The 16898-nt window shown below is 42.4% G+C and overlaps 1 protein-coding gene across 2 annotated transcripts in view; it reads right to left on the reverse strand.

Moving 5' to 3' along the window:
* The window catches only part of SSBP2 (single stranded DNA binding protein 2), a 284138-nt gene that overhangs the window by 180931 nt on the left and 86309 nt on the right, over positions 1–16898 (reverse strand). For both annotated transcript variants that reach the window (XM_065406924.1, XM_065406923.1), the window contains exon 4: positions 15515–15599. In XM_065406924.1, the coding sequence (XP_065262996.1) occupies positions 15515–15599 (85 nt within the window). The remainder of the gene's footprint in view (positions 1–15514; positions 15600–16898) is intronic.

The following is a 16898-nucleotide window of genomic DNA, read 5'->3' on the forward strand; positions in this document are numbered from 1 at the left end:
ACAGCATGTTCCCAGCTGCTATCACCAGTTTGCCAGGGGTGGGGGTTTTCAGTCACAGTTGGAATTTTGGTTAGACACCAGCATGGAGATCCCTACGGTGTTACTGAAAAGTGTTTAAAAGATACATGAAGGTCATTTAGGAATTAAAATATCTAAGAAAGGCTAGAGAGATTATATACTGGCCTCAATGAATAGTGACATTGAGGAAGCTCTCAAGGTTTATAGCATGTGCCAAAAATACAGGTCAAATGAAGGAAATGAGCCCCCATCTCGGTAACAGAGGAAAAATTGGCCCCTGGAGCCACGTAGTCATAGATGTGTTTACACTAACTGGAAAAAACTATGTACAGTACTTGTTCTACACTATTATTCTCATTTCCCTGATACACCTTTATTAGAAGATACTACAGCCAAATAGGTGATTGTGAAATTAAATGTATTTTTGCTAGATATGATATTCTGGCCCTCTCAAACAGAGGGTATTCTATAAAATCACTCAAGCATTGACATTTGTATTTCTTCTTACAGCGGCCATCATGAATAGTTAGTTGCACATGTAAGTATCCCACAGACATGTCACCTAGTAAGAAAATTAACTTAAAGGGGGAATTCTATACCTGTTAATGTTATTTTTCCAATGGATGAGGGCAGTCACATGTGAGTAGACAAGAGCACCCAATGAAATTAAAGAATGTCCAAGGACCTGTCCAGGTTTTCTTAAGGCTTTTTTTTAGCGTCCCAAACATCTGCTGGAAGTGAAATTAGTCAGAAAAAGAAAGGAGTCTCACTCTAGCTTAAACTGAACAATATTTATACAAAAATAGCAAATTGCAGTATTTTAACAGTGACTGTATGCAAACAGTTAAAAGGACAGCATAAAAGTCATATTGATGATGCAAAGAGCATTATAACAGTGAAGAAATACCATTTACAGTTTTAAAAAAATTGTCTGTTCTCCAAATGGACACCGTCAATCTCTAACTAGATGGGATCTATGTAGCATTCTTTCCATTCAACTGTGTGGAAGCATTTCTCAAGAACAGAATCTAGATTCTAGAAGGACCCTGTCAAAAGCTGAGGCCATAGAAACACTGGTGGCCAGTAAAATGTGTGTGTGTGAAGGAACAATCTGTTCCATCTTGTATTTAGCTGTGACGCTCTGAGTAAGTTTCCCAGAGCTGAAGAAGAACTCTGTGTAAGCTCAAAAGCTTGACCCTCTCACCAACAGAAGTTGGTCCAATAAAACATATTACCTCACCCACCTTGAAGGAATTTATGTCAGTCTCTTTCAGAATAGGAGAGAGCACTGCTTATAGTGACGTGGCCCTTAGCCATCATTGGACAAAGCAGACATTGTGCAAAATAAGCAGGCCCCCCACATATTCCACAGCCATAGAAATCACACCTTGCCACAGAATTGTGCTTCAGAATCTCAACTTTCAATTAAAAGAAATTTAGTTTGTAACCCTTATGGTTGTGGAGATAATCTTGAAAACATGAATCAAACATAAAGTGATGCAGGGTTGTCTTTAAAGTGTACAGAGATAGCTCTGAGGAGCATGACCTGTCTCATTCATTTCAGCCAAGGCTCCATGTACTCCATGGCCAAGGAGTTTGGCATTTCTTTCACAATGACACTGAGTTCAGTAGTTTCTCTGTGGAATTCACCATTTTGCTGCAGCCAGAGGCCTGATATTTTGTTTTCTGTCTCTCTACCTGTACTTTCCTCTTGTTCTCCAGATTCCTCACTAAGGGATATTAATATGTGCATTCTACATGCACTGTTCCATTGAGATTGGCAGCAGAGAGCCAAATCTGGAGTCCAATTTTCAGCCAGGAAGCAGGGAGGACCCAGAAGTGTTGGCTGGCCAGCTAGGCTGCCTGGAGAACAACACAGTAGCAGAAGCTGGGGAAGCCAAGAAAATGAGCTGCTGAAGCTGGCTACAAGCTTCCTCCTCTGCTGGTACACATAGGAGGCAGAGAAGGAGGTTCTGAAATGGGCTGCCTGGAAAACATTGTGACTGCTGAGAATCATGGAGTCAGGCCACCCGAAGAACATAGCAAAAAAAACAACCTCAAAAAAATAATTTATGAAAATAAGCTTTAGTTTGTTTTATGTCAATGAAAAGTTTCAACTATTTTCAATCAACTGAGTGTGCATTTGGGTCGGAAGGAAGGATATTTTATGAAAATAGAACATAGAGGTTCTTGCTGCAAAATCCAGTCCCATTGTGCTGTGGAGCAATGGAGTTTGAGGATTAGGATTATCACTAGTATACATTCTCTGATTCATTTGGAGAGCACTTCCTCATGGATCTTTCCTGATCATCTTTGGTCCTTTCAAACAGATGTACAAACTCATAAACCCCAAAATTCTTTGTAATAATAGTAATTTTTGAATGAATATTTGTATTTATGGTCCTTTGGGAATCTAATGAAGAGATGTGCCTCTTAGTCTCATTGAAGGAAGGAGGACACAAAGAAAGCAAGAAAATCTCCTGATTCTAATAGAAAAGAGTTGTGTATTTTAAACAAAGGAACAATGTGGAGGCCAACTTGTCCTTATGAAATACTAAGCAAGGAGATTGGTAAGCCATCTCAGTCAAGAAGACATCTACAATAGCAACTAGAAAATATGTTTTTCTAGCATTAAGAACTTAAAAAGCAATAGCCTACATCCTACTTGGGATGGAAGAGAGAATGGCAACAGTCTATAACACTCCATTCAGCCTCCATGTAAGGTAATCTGCATAATATGGGGCTTAACATTAACTAAGACTCAAACGAGTAAGTTGGAAAGGGCGTATTGGTTTATGCGACTGTAAATTATTTGAGACAATGACTTTGTCTTTTCTTGTTCTGTACAGGATTTAGCAAATTTTGAGGCAATGTAAAAATAATAAATACTCAAAGCAGAAGCCTCATTTGTCAAACAGCTGTTGAGGAGACATTCATCAAACCCAAGAAGGAAAAAGAAACCTACAATTTTACTGTGGCCATTTGGTAGTATTACTAGATCTCTCTTTACATCAATAGAGTCTGGAAGAAATCCCATTATAATAACGAACAGAGATGCAAGAACTTTTGGACTGCAAAAAGAGCAACACTTATGTTAGAAGACCATCTTGAAATGAAGGGAGCCTTTAATGTGTCGGCCTATCAGGTCCAGGATCATGGAATCAAGGTGGCACCTGCTTAGCTCACCAGGAGGCTGTGGTACCATGTGCACAACCTAACGAAGTAGGACTTTATCAAAGGGATGAAAAGATCTACATAGGAAGCCATGAGAGAAGGAAAGCTCACTCCTCAAAGAAGACTAATTTTTGGCTCAGAGCATTCCTGCAAAGGATTTTGTGTGTGTGTGCGCAAGATTTCTAGAGCAAAGAAGTTTTCCTCTACCCAACAGTTAGCTGGACTGGCAAAGAAACTTGGGGCTTTTAGTTTCCTTTTTCTGGTTCAGATAAGCTACTATTGCTGAATTGCCTGGACAGTTTAGCACTAGTTTTCTTGTCTGAGTTACTTGGATCGCAAACAAGACTCTTATGTTTCTTTTCTCAAATATATTTAAATGAAGCTTCAATTAAGGGCAGAACCATTTTCCTTGATCCAACATGTACAGTTCCTGTGACGGGTTCGGTCACAGAGACCCTTTTGGGACTGTCACCTGATGTGCTGAGACTACCTCTGAGCCCGTTTTGTCTGACAGTATGGGCCTTCAGAACCATGCCTTGTTGAGCCAGACACACTAATCTGCTGCAACACAGACCCAGGGTCTGACCCACGCCCCCAAAGGTGCAGACTTAACTGAAAACAGCTTAGCAAGTGCTCCTGTCTCTAGCACCCAGACACCCAGCTCCCAATGGGATCCAAACCCCCAAATAAATCCATTTTACTCTGTATAAAGCTTATACAGGGTAAACTCATACATTGTCCACCCTCTATAACACTGATAGAGAGATGGGTTAATTAATAAGTAAAAGTGATTTTATTAAATATAAAAAGTAGGATTTAAGTGGTTCCAAGTAATAACAGACAGAACAAAGTAAGTTACCAGGCAAAATAAAACAAAAAATGCAAGTCTAAGCCCAATACATTAAGAAACTGATTACAGATTAAAATCTCACCCTCAGAGATGTTCCAGTAAACTTCTTTCACAGACTGGACTCCTTCCTAGTCTGGGTCCAATCCTTTCCCTGGGTACAGTTCTTGTTAGCTCCAGCTCAGGTGGTAACTAGGGGATTTCTCATTATTGGAATCTGCTTTGTTCTGTTCCACCCCTTTATATAGCTTTGGCACAAGGCGGGAATCTTTTGTCTCTCTGGGTCCCCAACCCCTCCTTCTTAATGTAAAAGCCCCAGGTTTAAGATGGATTCCAGTACCAGGTGACATGGTCACATGTCCTGTGAGACCCCAAGCCTTCATTCTTTCTGGCCTGACTCACAGGAAGGCTTGCAAGTAAACAGAGCCATTTACAATCAATTGTCCTTGTTGAGGGGAGCCATCAAGATTCCAAACCACCATTAATGGCCCACAAGTTGAATAATTACAATAGGACCTCAGAGTTATATTTCATATTTTTAGTTTCAGATACAAGAATGATCCTATTTGTATAAATGTATGACCACACTCAATAGATTATACGCTTTGTAATGATACCTTACAAGAGACCATTTGCATGAAGCATATTCCAGTTACATTATATTCACACTCATTAGCATATTTTATAAAATCATATGGAGTGCACCGTCACAGTTCCACTGGACTTTTGTCTCTTCAAATGAGTTATAAATGAAAATACACCTAGTTAGACCTTGACTTTGTCAACTCAGAAACAAAAGTCTCCAATTACAAATCATGGAGAAAATAGAACTATAATATTCCTTTTAGATAAGAATATGAAGGTGCTGTAAATATCAAGTATGGCCACACAAATCTTATAGTTAAGGTCAATTTTATTTTTTCTATTTATTTTATCTCTGCTAAATAAGATACATATCATCCTTAGTTGTGAAAGCAATTCTACTTTGAGGATCACCTCAACCTCCATAGATGGCCATGAAAGATTCTGTAAACAGCACTTACTCCACTTACCAGTCAGACAAAGTCAATTTTCATTATTAATATCATCAAAATAGAAATGATTAAATCATAAGTACTTCTGGAGGTATAGGCCTTTCTTTATGGAATATGGGTGCTGCAGTATAACAAATATATACATATACAGTGAAACCCCATTATAACGCGATGATTGGGGTCCAAAAAATTCAATCGCGATAAATGCGGGGTCGCGGTATAGCGGGGTTACCAAAATTTTACCATTTCAAGCTGGTCAGTTTCAAGCCGGTCAATTTCTCTTGGGCAGAGAGCAGGGGAGACGTGCAAGGGGCAGAGGAGGAGCAAGGAGCAGCTGGGGAGGAGAATGGCTCTTCCCACCAAAAGGAGAAGCGGGGGTAAAGGGGAAGAGGCAGTGGGGAAGGAACGTTTCTTTTTTTGTTTTTCTTCGGCGGCGCTCCGGCTGCTTTTTCTTTTTTTTTTTTTTGGTGTGCTTCGGTGGCGCTCCGGCCGTTGTGTGTGTGTGTGTGTGTGTGTGTGCGCGCGCTTTGGCAGCACTCCGGCTGCTTTTTCTTTTCTTTTTTCTGTGCTTCGGTGGCACTCCGGCTGCTTTTTTTGTGTGTGTGTGCTTGGGGTGGCAGGAGCCACCTTATGATCACGTTATAGCCGAATTCGTGTTATCGCGAGGCACGTTATAGCGGGGTTTCCCTGTACTATACTGGAATACAGTAACTCCACACTTAACGTCCTCTCGCTTAACGTTGTTTCGATCTTACATCCCTGCTCAATTACAGAACATGCTCCATTTAAAGTTGTGCAATGCTCCGCTATAACATTGTTTGGCTGCCTGCTTTGTCCACAGCTGGCAGCCCCCCTATCAGCTCCCCTACGCCCCCCCCAGCGCCTCGCGCCAGATCCAGCAGATCAGCGCCTTCCCCCTGTTCCCCCGCCTCCTGCCTGCAGCAATCAGCTGGTTTGCGGCGTTCTGGAGGCAGGGGAGGGAGGGGGAGCCTGCGCACCGTGTCCTTGCTCCTCCCCCCTCCCTCCTGAACGCGGCAAGCCAGCTGATTGCTGCGGGGCAGGAGGCAGGGGAAGGAGGGGGAAGGAGCGAGGACGTGGCGTGCAGAGTTAAGGGGGAGGATGTGGGGGGGAGAAGAGGCGGGTTAAGGGTGGGGGCTAGGAGGAAGGGATGGAGTGGGCGGGCCGAGGGTTGAACCCCCCCAGCCCTGGTGCTTGCAGAGTAGGGGAAGCTGCCGCTGCTGCTGCGTAACGTGCTTCTCCTAGCCTACAGCATCTTCAGCCTCCTTGCCCCCCTTATTGCCTCCAGTGCCAGTGGGCTGTACCTGTGTGGGGTAAGGCGGGGGGCACCTCCCAACTATAGTACTGTACTGTATGTACAGTATGTTTGTAAACACACAGCACATGCACACTACCCCCCCACCCCCAGCAATTCACTGTTGCTGTATGGCCCAATGGCACTGCTTGGGAATAGAACTCTACCATAAAGCGCTTGCGAGGCCACCAGCTGCCTGCAAAGCAGCTGCGGGTGGTGCACAGCAGAGGCCCTGCCTTGCTGTCTTGCTACAGAATAAACAATGTTTTATCTGCTCCCCCCTTTGCTGGAGGGAGGTAAGAACACAGGGGGCGGCAGCCCGCCCAAAGCAAGTTATAGGAATAGCATTCCAGAGCCCACTTGGCTGTAGCAAGGGGGAGAAGCGGCGTAAAGATGCACAGAACCTGGCCCTGCTCCCATGAAAGTCTGTGAAATCCACAGGAGCTTTGCCATTCACTTTAATGCCAACTGCATCTCTCTGCCCCTGCATGCACACAGCAGAGAGGGGCACAGCCCTGCAGCAAACATTATTTTCCTCCTCTTACTACACTGGCTGCAATGCTGCCCGGGTGCTGAGTGCATGGTTACTAGGGGAGATACAGCAGGGCCATTTTTCCAGGGCACCCTGTAAGAGAGACCTTTGGTCCTCCAGCAGAGCTTCTGTGAAAGTAAGAATCTGCAAGAAAGTAAGAACCTCCATAACTAGTCCTAGCCTAAACCCACAGGGCTTCCAGTGGGGGAGCAGATTACCATGGAGAATGACATGGGTTTTCCGAATTCTTTCCCTTGCAATGGTTGATTGATGTTGCATGACCCCGGCCACTCCAGGCTGAAGGGAGTGAAGAATAGAACATGCATGCGCGTCCGGAGGAGCATCACCCAGCATCATGAGTCAAAAACATCCAGCAAGTGATAGTGGAGTGCCTAGCAGTAGCAGTACCACTAGCAGCAAGAAAACCAGGAAAACCATTAGTTTGGGTACTAAATTAGACATTTTAAAGCGTTTTGATGCAGGCGAGTGTGCGGTAGACATTGGCATCGCTCTAGGTCTTACTCCGACCACTGTGACAACAATTCGGAATAATGCCAACAAGATCAGGGCTAGTGCTCGGTGTGTAACACCGCTTAGTGCTACTACAATAAGTCGATCAAAAAGTAGTTTGCTAGAAAACATGGAGCATCTTCTCTCACTGTGGATAGAGGACCAAAACCAGCGGAACATACCTCTAAGTTTGCTAGCTAACGCAAAAAGTTTGTATCACAATTTGAAGAGAGACCAACGTGAAGGATCACAGCAAGTCGGGGATGGTTTGATCAGTTCAAAAGGCACTTCCACCTGCATAACATCAAGATGTCCGGTGAGGCGGCTAGTGCCGATACTGCAGCAGCTAAAAAATTCCCTGACTATCTCAAGAAAATAATTGAGGAAGGTGGCTATTCCCCTAAACAAGTCTTCAATGTCAATGAAATAGGCCTGTACTGGAAGAGGATGCCTGAGCAGACTTACATTTCCCGAAAGGAGAAGACAGCACCCGATTTAAAGCAGCTAAGGACCATCTAACCTTGCTTCTAGGTGGTAATGCTGCCGGAGACAAATCCTGAGTGATGACGATCCTGACAGGGAATGCAGCTCCAAAGTGATTAGGGGAGTTGGTCATCTAATGACTTGCTATAAAGAAATTTACCAAGAAAAAAAAAAAGGAAAACAAAACAACAATATCTAGGTATGTTTTTTCGAGTTTAGAAAGTTCAGCAAGAACAGCAAGAGGAGCAGCCGGACAAGCCACCCTCTTCCACTCTCTGATTCCACCACCTCAACCAAGCTTCATACTCAGCAATGATGATTGTAGTATTAAATTGTTTCTTTAAAATTGTTTAAAACTTATACCTGTATTAAAGTGCTTGTTTAAAATTGTTTAAAATGTATATAATGCCTTTTGTCTGGCAAAAAAAAATTTCCCTGGAACCTAATCCCCCACCTATTTACATTAATTCTTATGGGGAAATTGGATTCGCTTAACATCGTTTCACTTAAAGTCGCATTTTTCAGGAACATAACTACAACGTTAAGTGAGGAGTTACTGTACATATCAAGTACATTGAAAAATATTATATATTGGAGATGTATAGATATAATCTCCAAATACAGTCACATGACTCAGACAACAGAGAGACAAGACTCAATCTGCCTGAAAAAGCTTAATGTGTACCATTTTCAACTATTACAATGTAGATGACTACCAAGGCCAGTCATGCTAATTTATGTCCAGATATGTATTCAACAGTAACAAAACGCATGCAGTAATTTTATGACAAATTAAATAATGAAACAAACCTCATTAATTTGCTTCATTAAATCTTGTCCAAGAATACAAAAAGATATATCTATCTATCTATATATATATATATATATATATATAGTTTCTTTGCAACTGTGATTAACCTTTAACACAGAAAACAGTCATCAGGTCTTTTTCTATCTAACCAGTACACTTCTTATAAATTTACAAAAAGCTGCCTTGTTTGAGACAGTGGTGCAGCACAGATGATTAAATACACCTCTACCCCAATATAACGCTGTCCTCGGGAGCCAAAAAAATCTTACCGCGTTATAGGTGAAACCATGTTATATCGAACTTGCTTTGATCCGCCGGAGTGCGCAGCCCCCCCCGGAGCGGTGCTTTACCGCGTTATATCCGAATTCGTGTTATATTGGGTCGCGTTATATTGGGGTAGAGGTGTATTATTAAGTTACCCTCCTCCTGCATCAAATGTTCTTAAACCTTTTTCCTGTTTCTTAAAAGCCAGAGTCAGAAAAAACATATTAGATTACCTAGTTCATCCTACTAAAGGACATGTTGTTAAAGAGGGATTCTCTGGGATAAGAACCAAGGACCACTCACACCCTAAACAAGAATCTTTCTCTTAGACCAACAAGGTACATACCTAAGAAAGTATGACAAAACAAACAAACCTTCTGTGGCTTTGTTGTGCCTAACAACTAAAGTTTTTAGATATTACACATATTCTATTACTGAATACCTGTATTACAATCCACCATAATGGCTTTGATGTTATCAAAGCCTTTAAACTGAACCACAGCCTCGAATTCTAATACTGGCAATATAATGTACTTCACTGAGTGTAAAATCCTAGCCCCCTTGAAGTCAATGGTAAAACTCTCATTGGGGCAGGATATTTTAAAACCTTTGTGTTTTACATCTATTACACCTAACCTATTAGGCTATACTTTTCCACGATATCATTGCCATATGCTTCAATATGTATATACAATATATTTGTAAGAATTTAGAATCTAAAAGTAGATGCTAGACTTCAAATTCATGTGTTGTTATAGTGCATATAATTAAAAGCAGATGAAACATACAAACAGTATTGGTCCTGTTATATATCATATTCATAAGTACAGACAGTCAACTTCAATTGTGGCAAAAATCAGTGAAATATCAGATTCACATTTTTGTCACATGAAAGGCTGCACACATCCCAATGATATAGCTTGAAAAAAATCTTAACAACTAGTTATCCCTGTTATACTTCATGAGAGAGCACAAGTTATAATAGGTAATAGCAATAATAGGAACATGCATCTATAACACAGGCACTGTCCCATAACACTGCTCTACAGCCAAAATGCTTCTGAAATAAATGTAGTCAAACTTTACTAATTCTGGGTCACTGAGAACGAAAATGATGCTTAAAATTGTTGATTGGCTCTAGTTTTCAAGATATGCTATTGGGTCAGTATATACGACCCTTGACTTGGGAATGGCGGAGGATAAGTGAGTTATAAAGGGAAGGGATCTCAATTTAAACCAGAAATGACTAAAATACATCTTTGACTGGATCTATGAATAAATCTATGACTGGGTTTGGACAGTACTTGCTTTTTAGGCAAAACAATGAATGATGCAATCTGAAGCTGGTATTGCGTCATACATGATATGAATTGCATCATGTAATTCCTAGAAGTCATGGATGATGCAATCATAACGAAGCTTACATCACTCTGCTGAACAAATTGCCCTATATCAGCTCTAGAAATCATACAGTGTCGTGCTCTCTTATTTGTCAATGTTTGATTTTGCAAAGGGACACATTTCTGTTTAGCCAAAGTGAGCAGAGATGCCTCGTACTTGTGTGAACAGTGCAGATAACTTCTGCTATGTTTGTGGTGAAGTGACTTTTGCATCACAAAAGTGCAGTATAACCACTATGGTTAAGAAAACCTATCACCTTTATTTTGGCTGCAAAATTGGAGATCAGGACAAGAGGTGGGCCCCATACATATGCTGCAATACTTGTGCAACAAATCTTCACCAGTGGTTGAACAGGAAAAGGAAATCTATGCCTTTTGCAGTGCCAATGATTTGGAGAGAGCCAACAGATCATACCAGCAATTGTTACTTCTGCATGGTGCCTCCAGTTGGGAAAGGTGTGTCAAAGAAGAAAAAGTGGACTGTGCATTATCCAAACATTCCATCAGCTATACGCCCAGTACCCCACGGAGAAGGACTGCCGGTTCCTGATGCACCAGAATCATTCTCACTTGAGTCAGACGAGGAAGAGGAAGAGGATGAAACTTCTGGTCCTGAACCATCAATGTCACAGGACCCACATTTTCTCCCATCCTCCTCCTCTGAACCACACCTCATAACACAAGGTGAACTGAATGACCTTGTCAAGGATTTGGAACTACCCAAGAGTAAGGCAGAGCTGTTGGGCTCCAGACTACAGCAGTGGAATCTCCTGACAGGTGATGTTAGGGTTTCCATGTTCCGTGACCGTCAAAAGGATCTTGTCCCATTCTTCTTCATGGAAGGTGATCTTGTAGCCTGCAACAACATGGATGGTGTGATGGCAGCCCTCCACATCGTTCACGATCCAGATGAGTGGAGACTGTTCATTGATTCATCGAAGACGAGTCTTAAAGCTGTTTTACTGCATAATGGCAATGTTTTGCCATCAATTCCAGTTGGTCATGCAGTCCATATGAAGGAAACCTATGACAACATGAAACAACTTTTGAGGTGCATAAACTATGACCAACATCAGTGGCAGCTCTGTGGCGATTTGAAGGTTGTTGCTCTCTTGCTTGGTCTGCAGACTGGATACACAAAGTACTGCTGTTTTCTCTGCAAATGGAATAGTCGTGCAAGAGATTCCCACTACATCAAGAAAGATTGGCCACTCCGACAGTCATTGGAGCCTGGGAGGAAAAGTGTTCAGCATCCACCACTTGTTGAATCAAGGAAGATTTTGTTACCACCCTTACACATCAAGCTGGGTCTGATGAAGAACTTTGTCAAGGCCATTGACAAAACACAAGCAGCTTTCAAGTACCTCCGTGGAAAATTTCCAAGGTTAAGTGAAGCTAAGATAAAGGAAGGTGTCTTTGTTGGTCCTCAGATTCGTGAACTTCTTTGAGATGATGCATTTGACCATGCACTGTGTGGCAAGGAAAAGACGGCATGGAAAGCCTTCCAGTTAGTGGCAATACATTTTCTCGGAAACAACAAGGCAGACAACTACAGGTTGTTGGTGGAAAACCTCCTCAAGGCATACAAAAGCCTTGGTTGCAACATGTCACTAAAGATACATTTTTTGCACTCTCATCTAGATTTTTTTCCACCGAACTGCGGAGCAGTGAGCGACGAGCACGGCGAGCGATTTCACCAGGACATTGCAACAATGGAGAAACGCTATCAGGGCAAATGGAGCCCATCAATGCTTGCAGACTATTGCTGGACAGTGACAAGAGATGCTCCATTTAATGAATACAAGAGACAAGCCAAGAAGCGCCGAGTAGACACTGAATAGGACTAAACTATGTACATAATAGTTTTTTGCCTTTTGTTTCATAATAAATTTTATTTATATAACCCTTTGCTGATTTTGAAAGTGTTACATAAACAGGACAGGTGAAATATTATCATGTAAAGCAACCATAAACACATGAAAAGACCTAGGTTTACAATTTATGATTAAAACTCTACTACCTACACAATATACATAGACATAAAATGTAAAAACTTAAATATCTTAGAAACAGTAGCCAATCAGTTGTTTTAATTGTCATATTTGAATTCAGCACATCAAAATACATAATAAATAGCACATTTTATCTCTGAAGCAGACGACTTCTCAAAAATTGTAGACCAGTGTAATAAATGTGCCTTACCTGCAATTATTCTATTACCTAGTTATTAATCGTGCCATTTTAGATCTAACAACTGTAAAACAAAGCTCTGTTTTTTGCTTTGTGTTTTTTAAGGTAGGGGACTTCAAAAAGCAATCCATCAATCTCAAATTAAAAACTGACTGTAAAGCAGGTTGACATCGAAAGGATGTGTGTAGGTCCTGCCCTATGCTGGTTGGCATACATACAGGAGCCTACCATGCGTCTCCCTTCTCCCTTCCCTGACCTACTTCCAACCAGACCACGACCACAGTGACCTGACTAGCCATACAAATATACATCTGTTTTATACAAAAAACTTAGTTGATTACTTTTTTGATATTTTTGAATGATGACAATGAACAACAGACAAAGCAAAATGAGCAATAGGACTGAGTAGCAAACACAGAATAATAGAGATTATAACATTACAGAGGTCATGTTAAGACAACAAAACACATTAGGTATTATTTTGATTCAACTACTGAAATCATCCCTCAGTGCATTTCCAAGTTTAGCATCAACAGTGAACTCTTTAATAGGAGATCTTGAAGAAACTTTCATGAGCTTAAGGGGCTCTGGGCTCCAACTCATTTTCCATTTCTCAACATGAAAGTATCCTTCACTGAAGGTCTCCTCTCATTACTAACTTACATCTAAGATTATTTCACAATTTTTAGAGTTTCAAAAACTTTTTACTTCTGGCACATCCCCGTTATGATAGTATAATGTTTTACTATAGTAGGTTTGTCACTCTAGAGGCTCTGATCTCCCCAAATTTACTTCACTGAACTCTGTTCCCTTCATTCCATCTGTTATGGGCTGTCCACCCCACACAAGGCCTGAAGGGGTAAATTAAGACTATTAATCTATAGGCGGCACCTGGTGGAAAGCCAGGGAGAGCTAAGGCCTAATTGCTGTGGGAGGAGCTGGGCAGGGTTTATAAAGAGAGGAAGTTGGCAGTAGATGGGGAGGGGGTAGAGAAGTGAGTCTGCAGTCACAAGCCATAATACAAGGGGGAGAGTAGAAGCCTGAGAAAAGCAGGGTAGGAAGCAGTCAAGGGAAAGAGCGGTAAGGTCTGAAAGGCATAAACCTGAACTTCTGGTTTGAGGATCCCTGGATTGGAACCCAGTGTAGAAGGTGGGCCTGGGTTCCCCTACAAGCCACTGTGAGAGTGGAGCAGTCAGCACAGAAGTGGAGATTGAGACTGCCTGAGACCCTGGAAGGGGAAGACGACTGACTTGGCTGGCTGACTAAGCCACGAAGAGAGGCTCTACAGTTCCTGACCAGTGAGAGAGGGGTTGCAGGCCCAGTGACTGAGAATGGGCTGACCGACTGACTGCAGGATGGGGCGCAAACAATGACGAGCTAATTCCCCAGATGAGCCATGAGAAGGCACTGCCAAGTTATGAGTAGAGCACACACCTGTAACACCATCAGAAAAACTCTGCCTCCAGAAGAGGGGGATTAAGTACTGTTCTATTAGCAGGAGCTATAAACAGCAAACATGTCAAAATATTGTGCCCTTAAATAAACAAGTACTAAAAAAGAAAAAGGAACTTAGATTACAGAAATTTGATCTACTCACAGTAGTACATTTTTTAACAATTCCATTTCTCAGAAACACAATTTCCCAACTCAGCAAACTACAATGAATACATGGCTGGGTGTTTTCCCCCAATTTTATTTTGGCTTTTTCCTCCATTTTTTTATTGCTCATGAAAGGTGTGGGATTGGTAGCTCTGAAGACTGTTGCCTTATTATTTGTCCACAAAACAAGTACAGCATAGACAGCTGATGTGCAAAATTATTCATGCTATCCTGCTAACTGGCCTCAACCCTAACCAGAAAGGACAATTTAAAGGGGTGATACAAGCATGATGCCCACTTATTCCCTGGTCTTTTTGCAGAATCTGCCAGTTAGTGCTAATTGCTACACAATTTTCTGTCAACTAGGAATGGAACCAAGATCACCTCTAGTTCACATACTGTAAGATACTATGTAGTCATCAGATGATAACAATTTGGGACAACATGCAGGATTCAAATGGTAACCTAGAAGTTAAAGGCTCTTAATCTCATGATCAATCTTCTGATCCATCCAGACTTTGTCTAATACGCATGAATTTGGCAATCTGTAATAACAGTCTACTTCACAATTATTTCAGAAAATATAATTCCACACAAAAAGGTAACTGAAAGTAATGGTCTGACAAACTGAAAAAAGTCTAAAGAAACTCACACTTAAGACTAATACCCTGGCCAGATTTTTGGCTCCACTACAGCCTCTTTGTGTCACTCTGGAGGCACATAGGGGCTATAAAGCCTTCTTAGCGAGCCTTCTGAGGATTCCATCAACACTGATGACGTAGAATTGTCACAGTGGCTCTACTCCTTATCCTCACCCCAGCATAAGGGATGCGGTTGGAGAAAAAGGAACACGGGTGCTGCATTCTGGCTACCCTAGTTGCTGGCACAGCTCTTTTGGGCCATAGGCAGGCAAGGTAACTGACCAACTCTGAGGCTGCTTTAAGTTGTGCCAGGAGCTGAACCAAAGGGCCTCAAAAGTCACACACAGCCTCTTTTCCCCCTTATTCCTCCTGTTGTCTTGCTCTGCTGGATCAGATGATTCAGCCCCTTATATTTAACTCACTTCATAATACCTAGTCTAAATATTGTAACATGATATGCTTCTTAAAAAGGTAAAAGGACATTCTGAGGATTTTACTTCCTTTCAGGATGCAAATGTACAAAGAACAATCTCATTCTAAGGCATCTATGGAAAGTAAATCAGAGTACTTGAGATCAGGAAGCTGTATAGCAGATATTCCTTCTTTTTTTGAATCACTACTGCCCAGACATTTTTCTTTGACTATAATAATCAGACATACAATAAACCAAATACAGTAAGATATATATATAAAACTTACATAATCATGAAAGGCTTTAGCTTCACTTGAATGTTCACATGTTTCTCGTCTTTCTGGAGCTGCACAGTAGAGATCCCAAAATACACTACAAGTTAAAAATAATGAGTTATAAAAATAGCAAGGAAATAATCATAATATATTGACCTTATATCTATAGATCACCTTCCGTCCAAGGATCTCAAAACTCTTTATGAGTATTGTGACAAGATGGCCAATGTTAGTATGGTGGGTCCTGAGCTTTTCTTGGGCGGGGGCTAAGATGCCACCCCTTGCCCCCGCTCTTGGGGCGCCGAGGGCCCCACTAGTGGCCCGGGAAGGTGGTAAAGAAGGGAAGCAGGGGAAGGGTCTGGGTTTGCTCCTCACTCTGAGCCCCAGCCCCTCTCAACCCCTGCGGGTTCTTACCCTCTTCCCCCTTGGGCGGGGTACCTTCGGTCCTTAGATGCTGGGGAAGGGAATCTCCTTCCCCTGCTGGGGCAGGGTCTCCCTTACTTCGGTTCTCTGATCTTTCAAGTCTCACAGCACACCTCCAAGCTCCAGTCCTCTCTCCTTCCTCCTTCTCTCTGACTGTCTGAAGCAGGGGGTTTTATTAGGTTCCTGACAGGGCCTTAATTGACTGCAGGTGCTCCAATTAACCTCCCTAGTCTCCAGGGAACCACGCCTTAATTAGCCTTGGGCTTATATATTTCCCCTCTAGCACTCTGCCACTGCTCCCTGGCCCTCCTGTATCACATGCCTCCCCCGCTCAACACCACGGGGTTGGGCTACTTGGGACAAGAGACAGTGTTGTCGTGACAGGCTGTCCATGTTGCCGTGTTGGCTTCCGGCTTTATGCTGTATCCGGAAATGGAAAGGTTGTAGGGATAGAAACCATCTAGTCACTCGTGCATTCCTCTCCTTGTTTGTGTGCATCCACTGGAGTGGGGCATGGTCTGTCACAAGGGTGAACCGCCACCCAAGCAGATAGTACCGTAGAATCTCCATGGCCCATTTAACTGGTAAGCATTCCTTTTCTACTACGGTGTACCGTTGCTCCCCGGGCAGGAGCTTTCAGCTTAGGTAAAGGATTGGATGCTCCTCATCCCCCATCATCTGTGAAAGGACGGCCCCAAGTCCTACCTCCGAGGCATCTGTTTGTAGGATGAATTCCTTTTTGAAATCTGGGGCTATGAGCACTGGATGGTTGCAAAGGGCCGTCCTTAGATCTGTGAAAGCTTCTTCTGCCACCTCGGTCCACTTAACTATCTCCGGGTCCCGAGCTCTCATCAGGTCCGTCAGAGGCGCTGCCCTTGTGGCGAAGTGAGGGATGAACCGGCGATAGTACCCCACTATCCCTAAGAATGCTCTGACTTGCTTCTTGCGGATCGGGCGAGGCCATTCCTTTATT

This window comes from Emys orbicularis, chromosome 6, assembly GCF_028017835.1.
Source record: "Emys orbicularis isolate rEmyOrb1 chromosome 6, rEmyOrb1.hap1, whole genome shotgun sequence".
Lineage (NCBI taxonomy): Eukaryota > Metazoa > Chordata > Testudines > Emydidae > Emys > Emys orbicularis.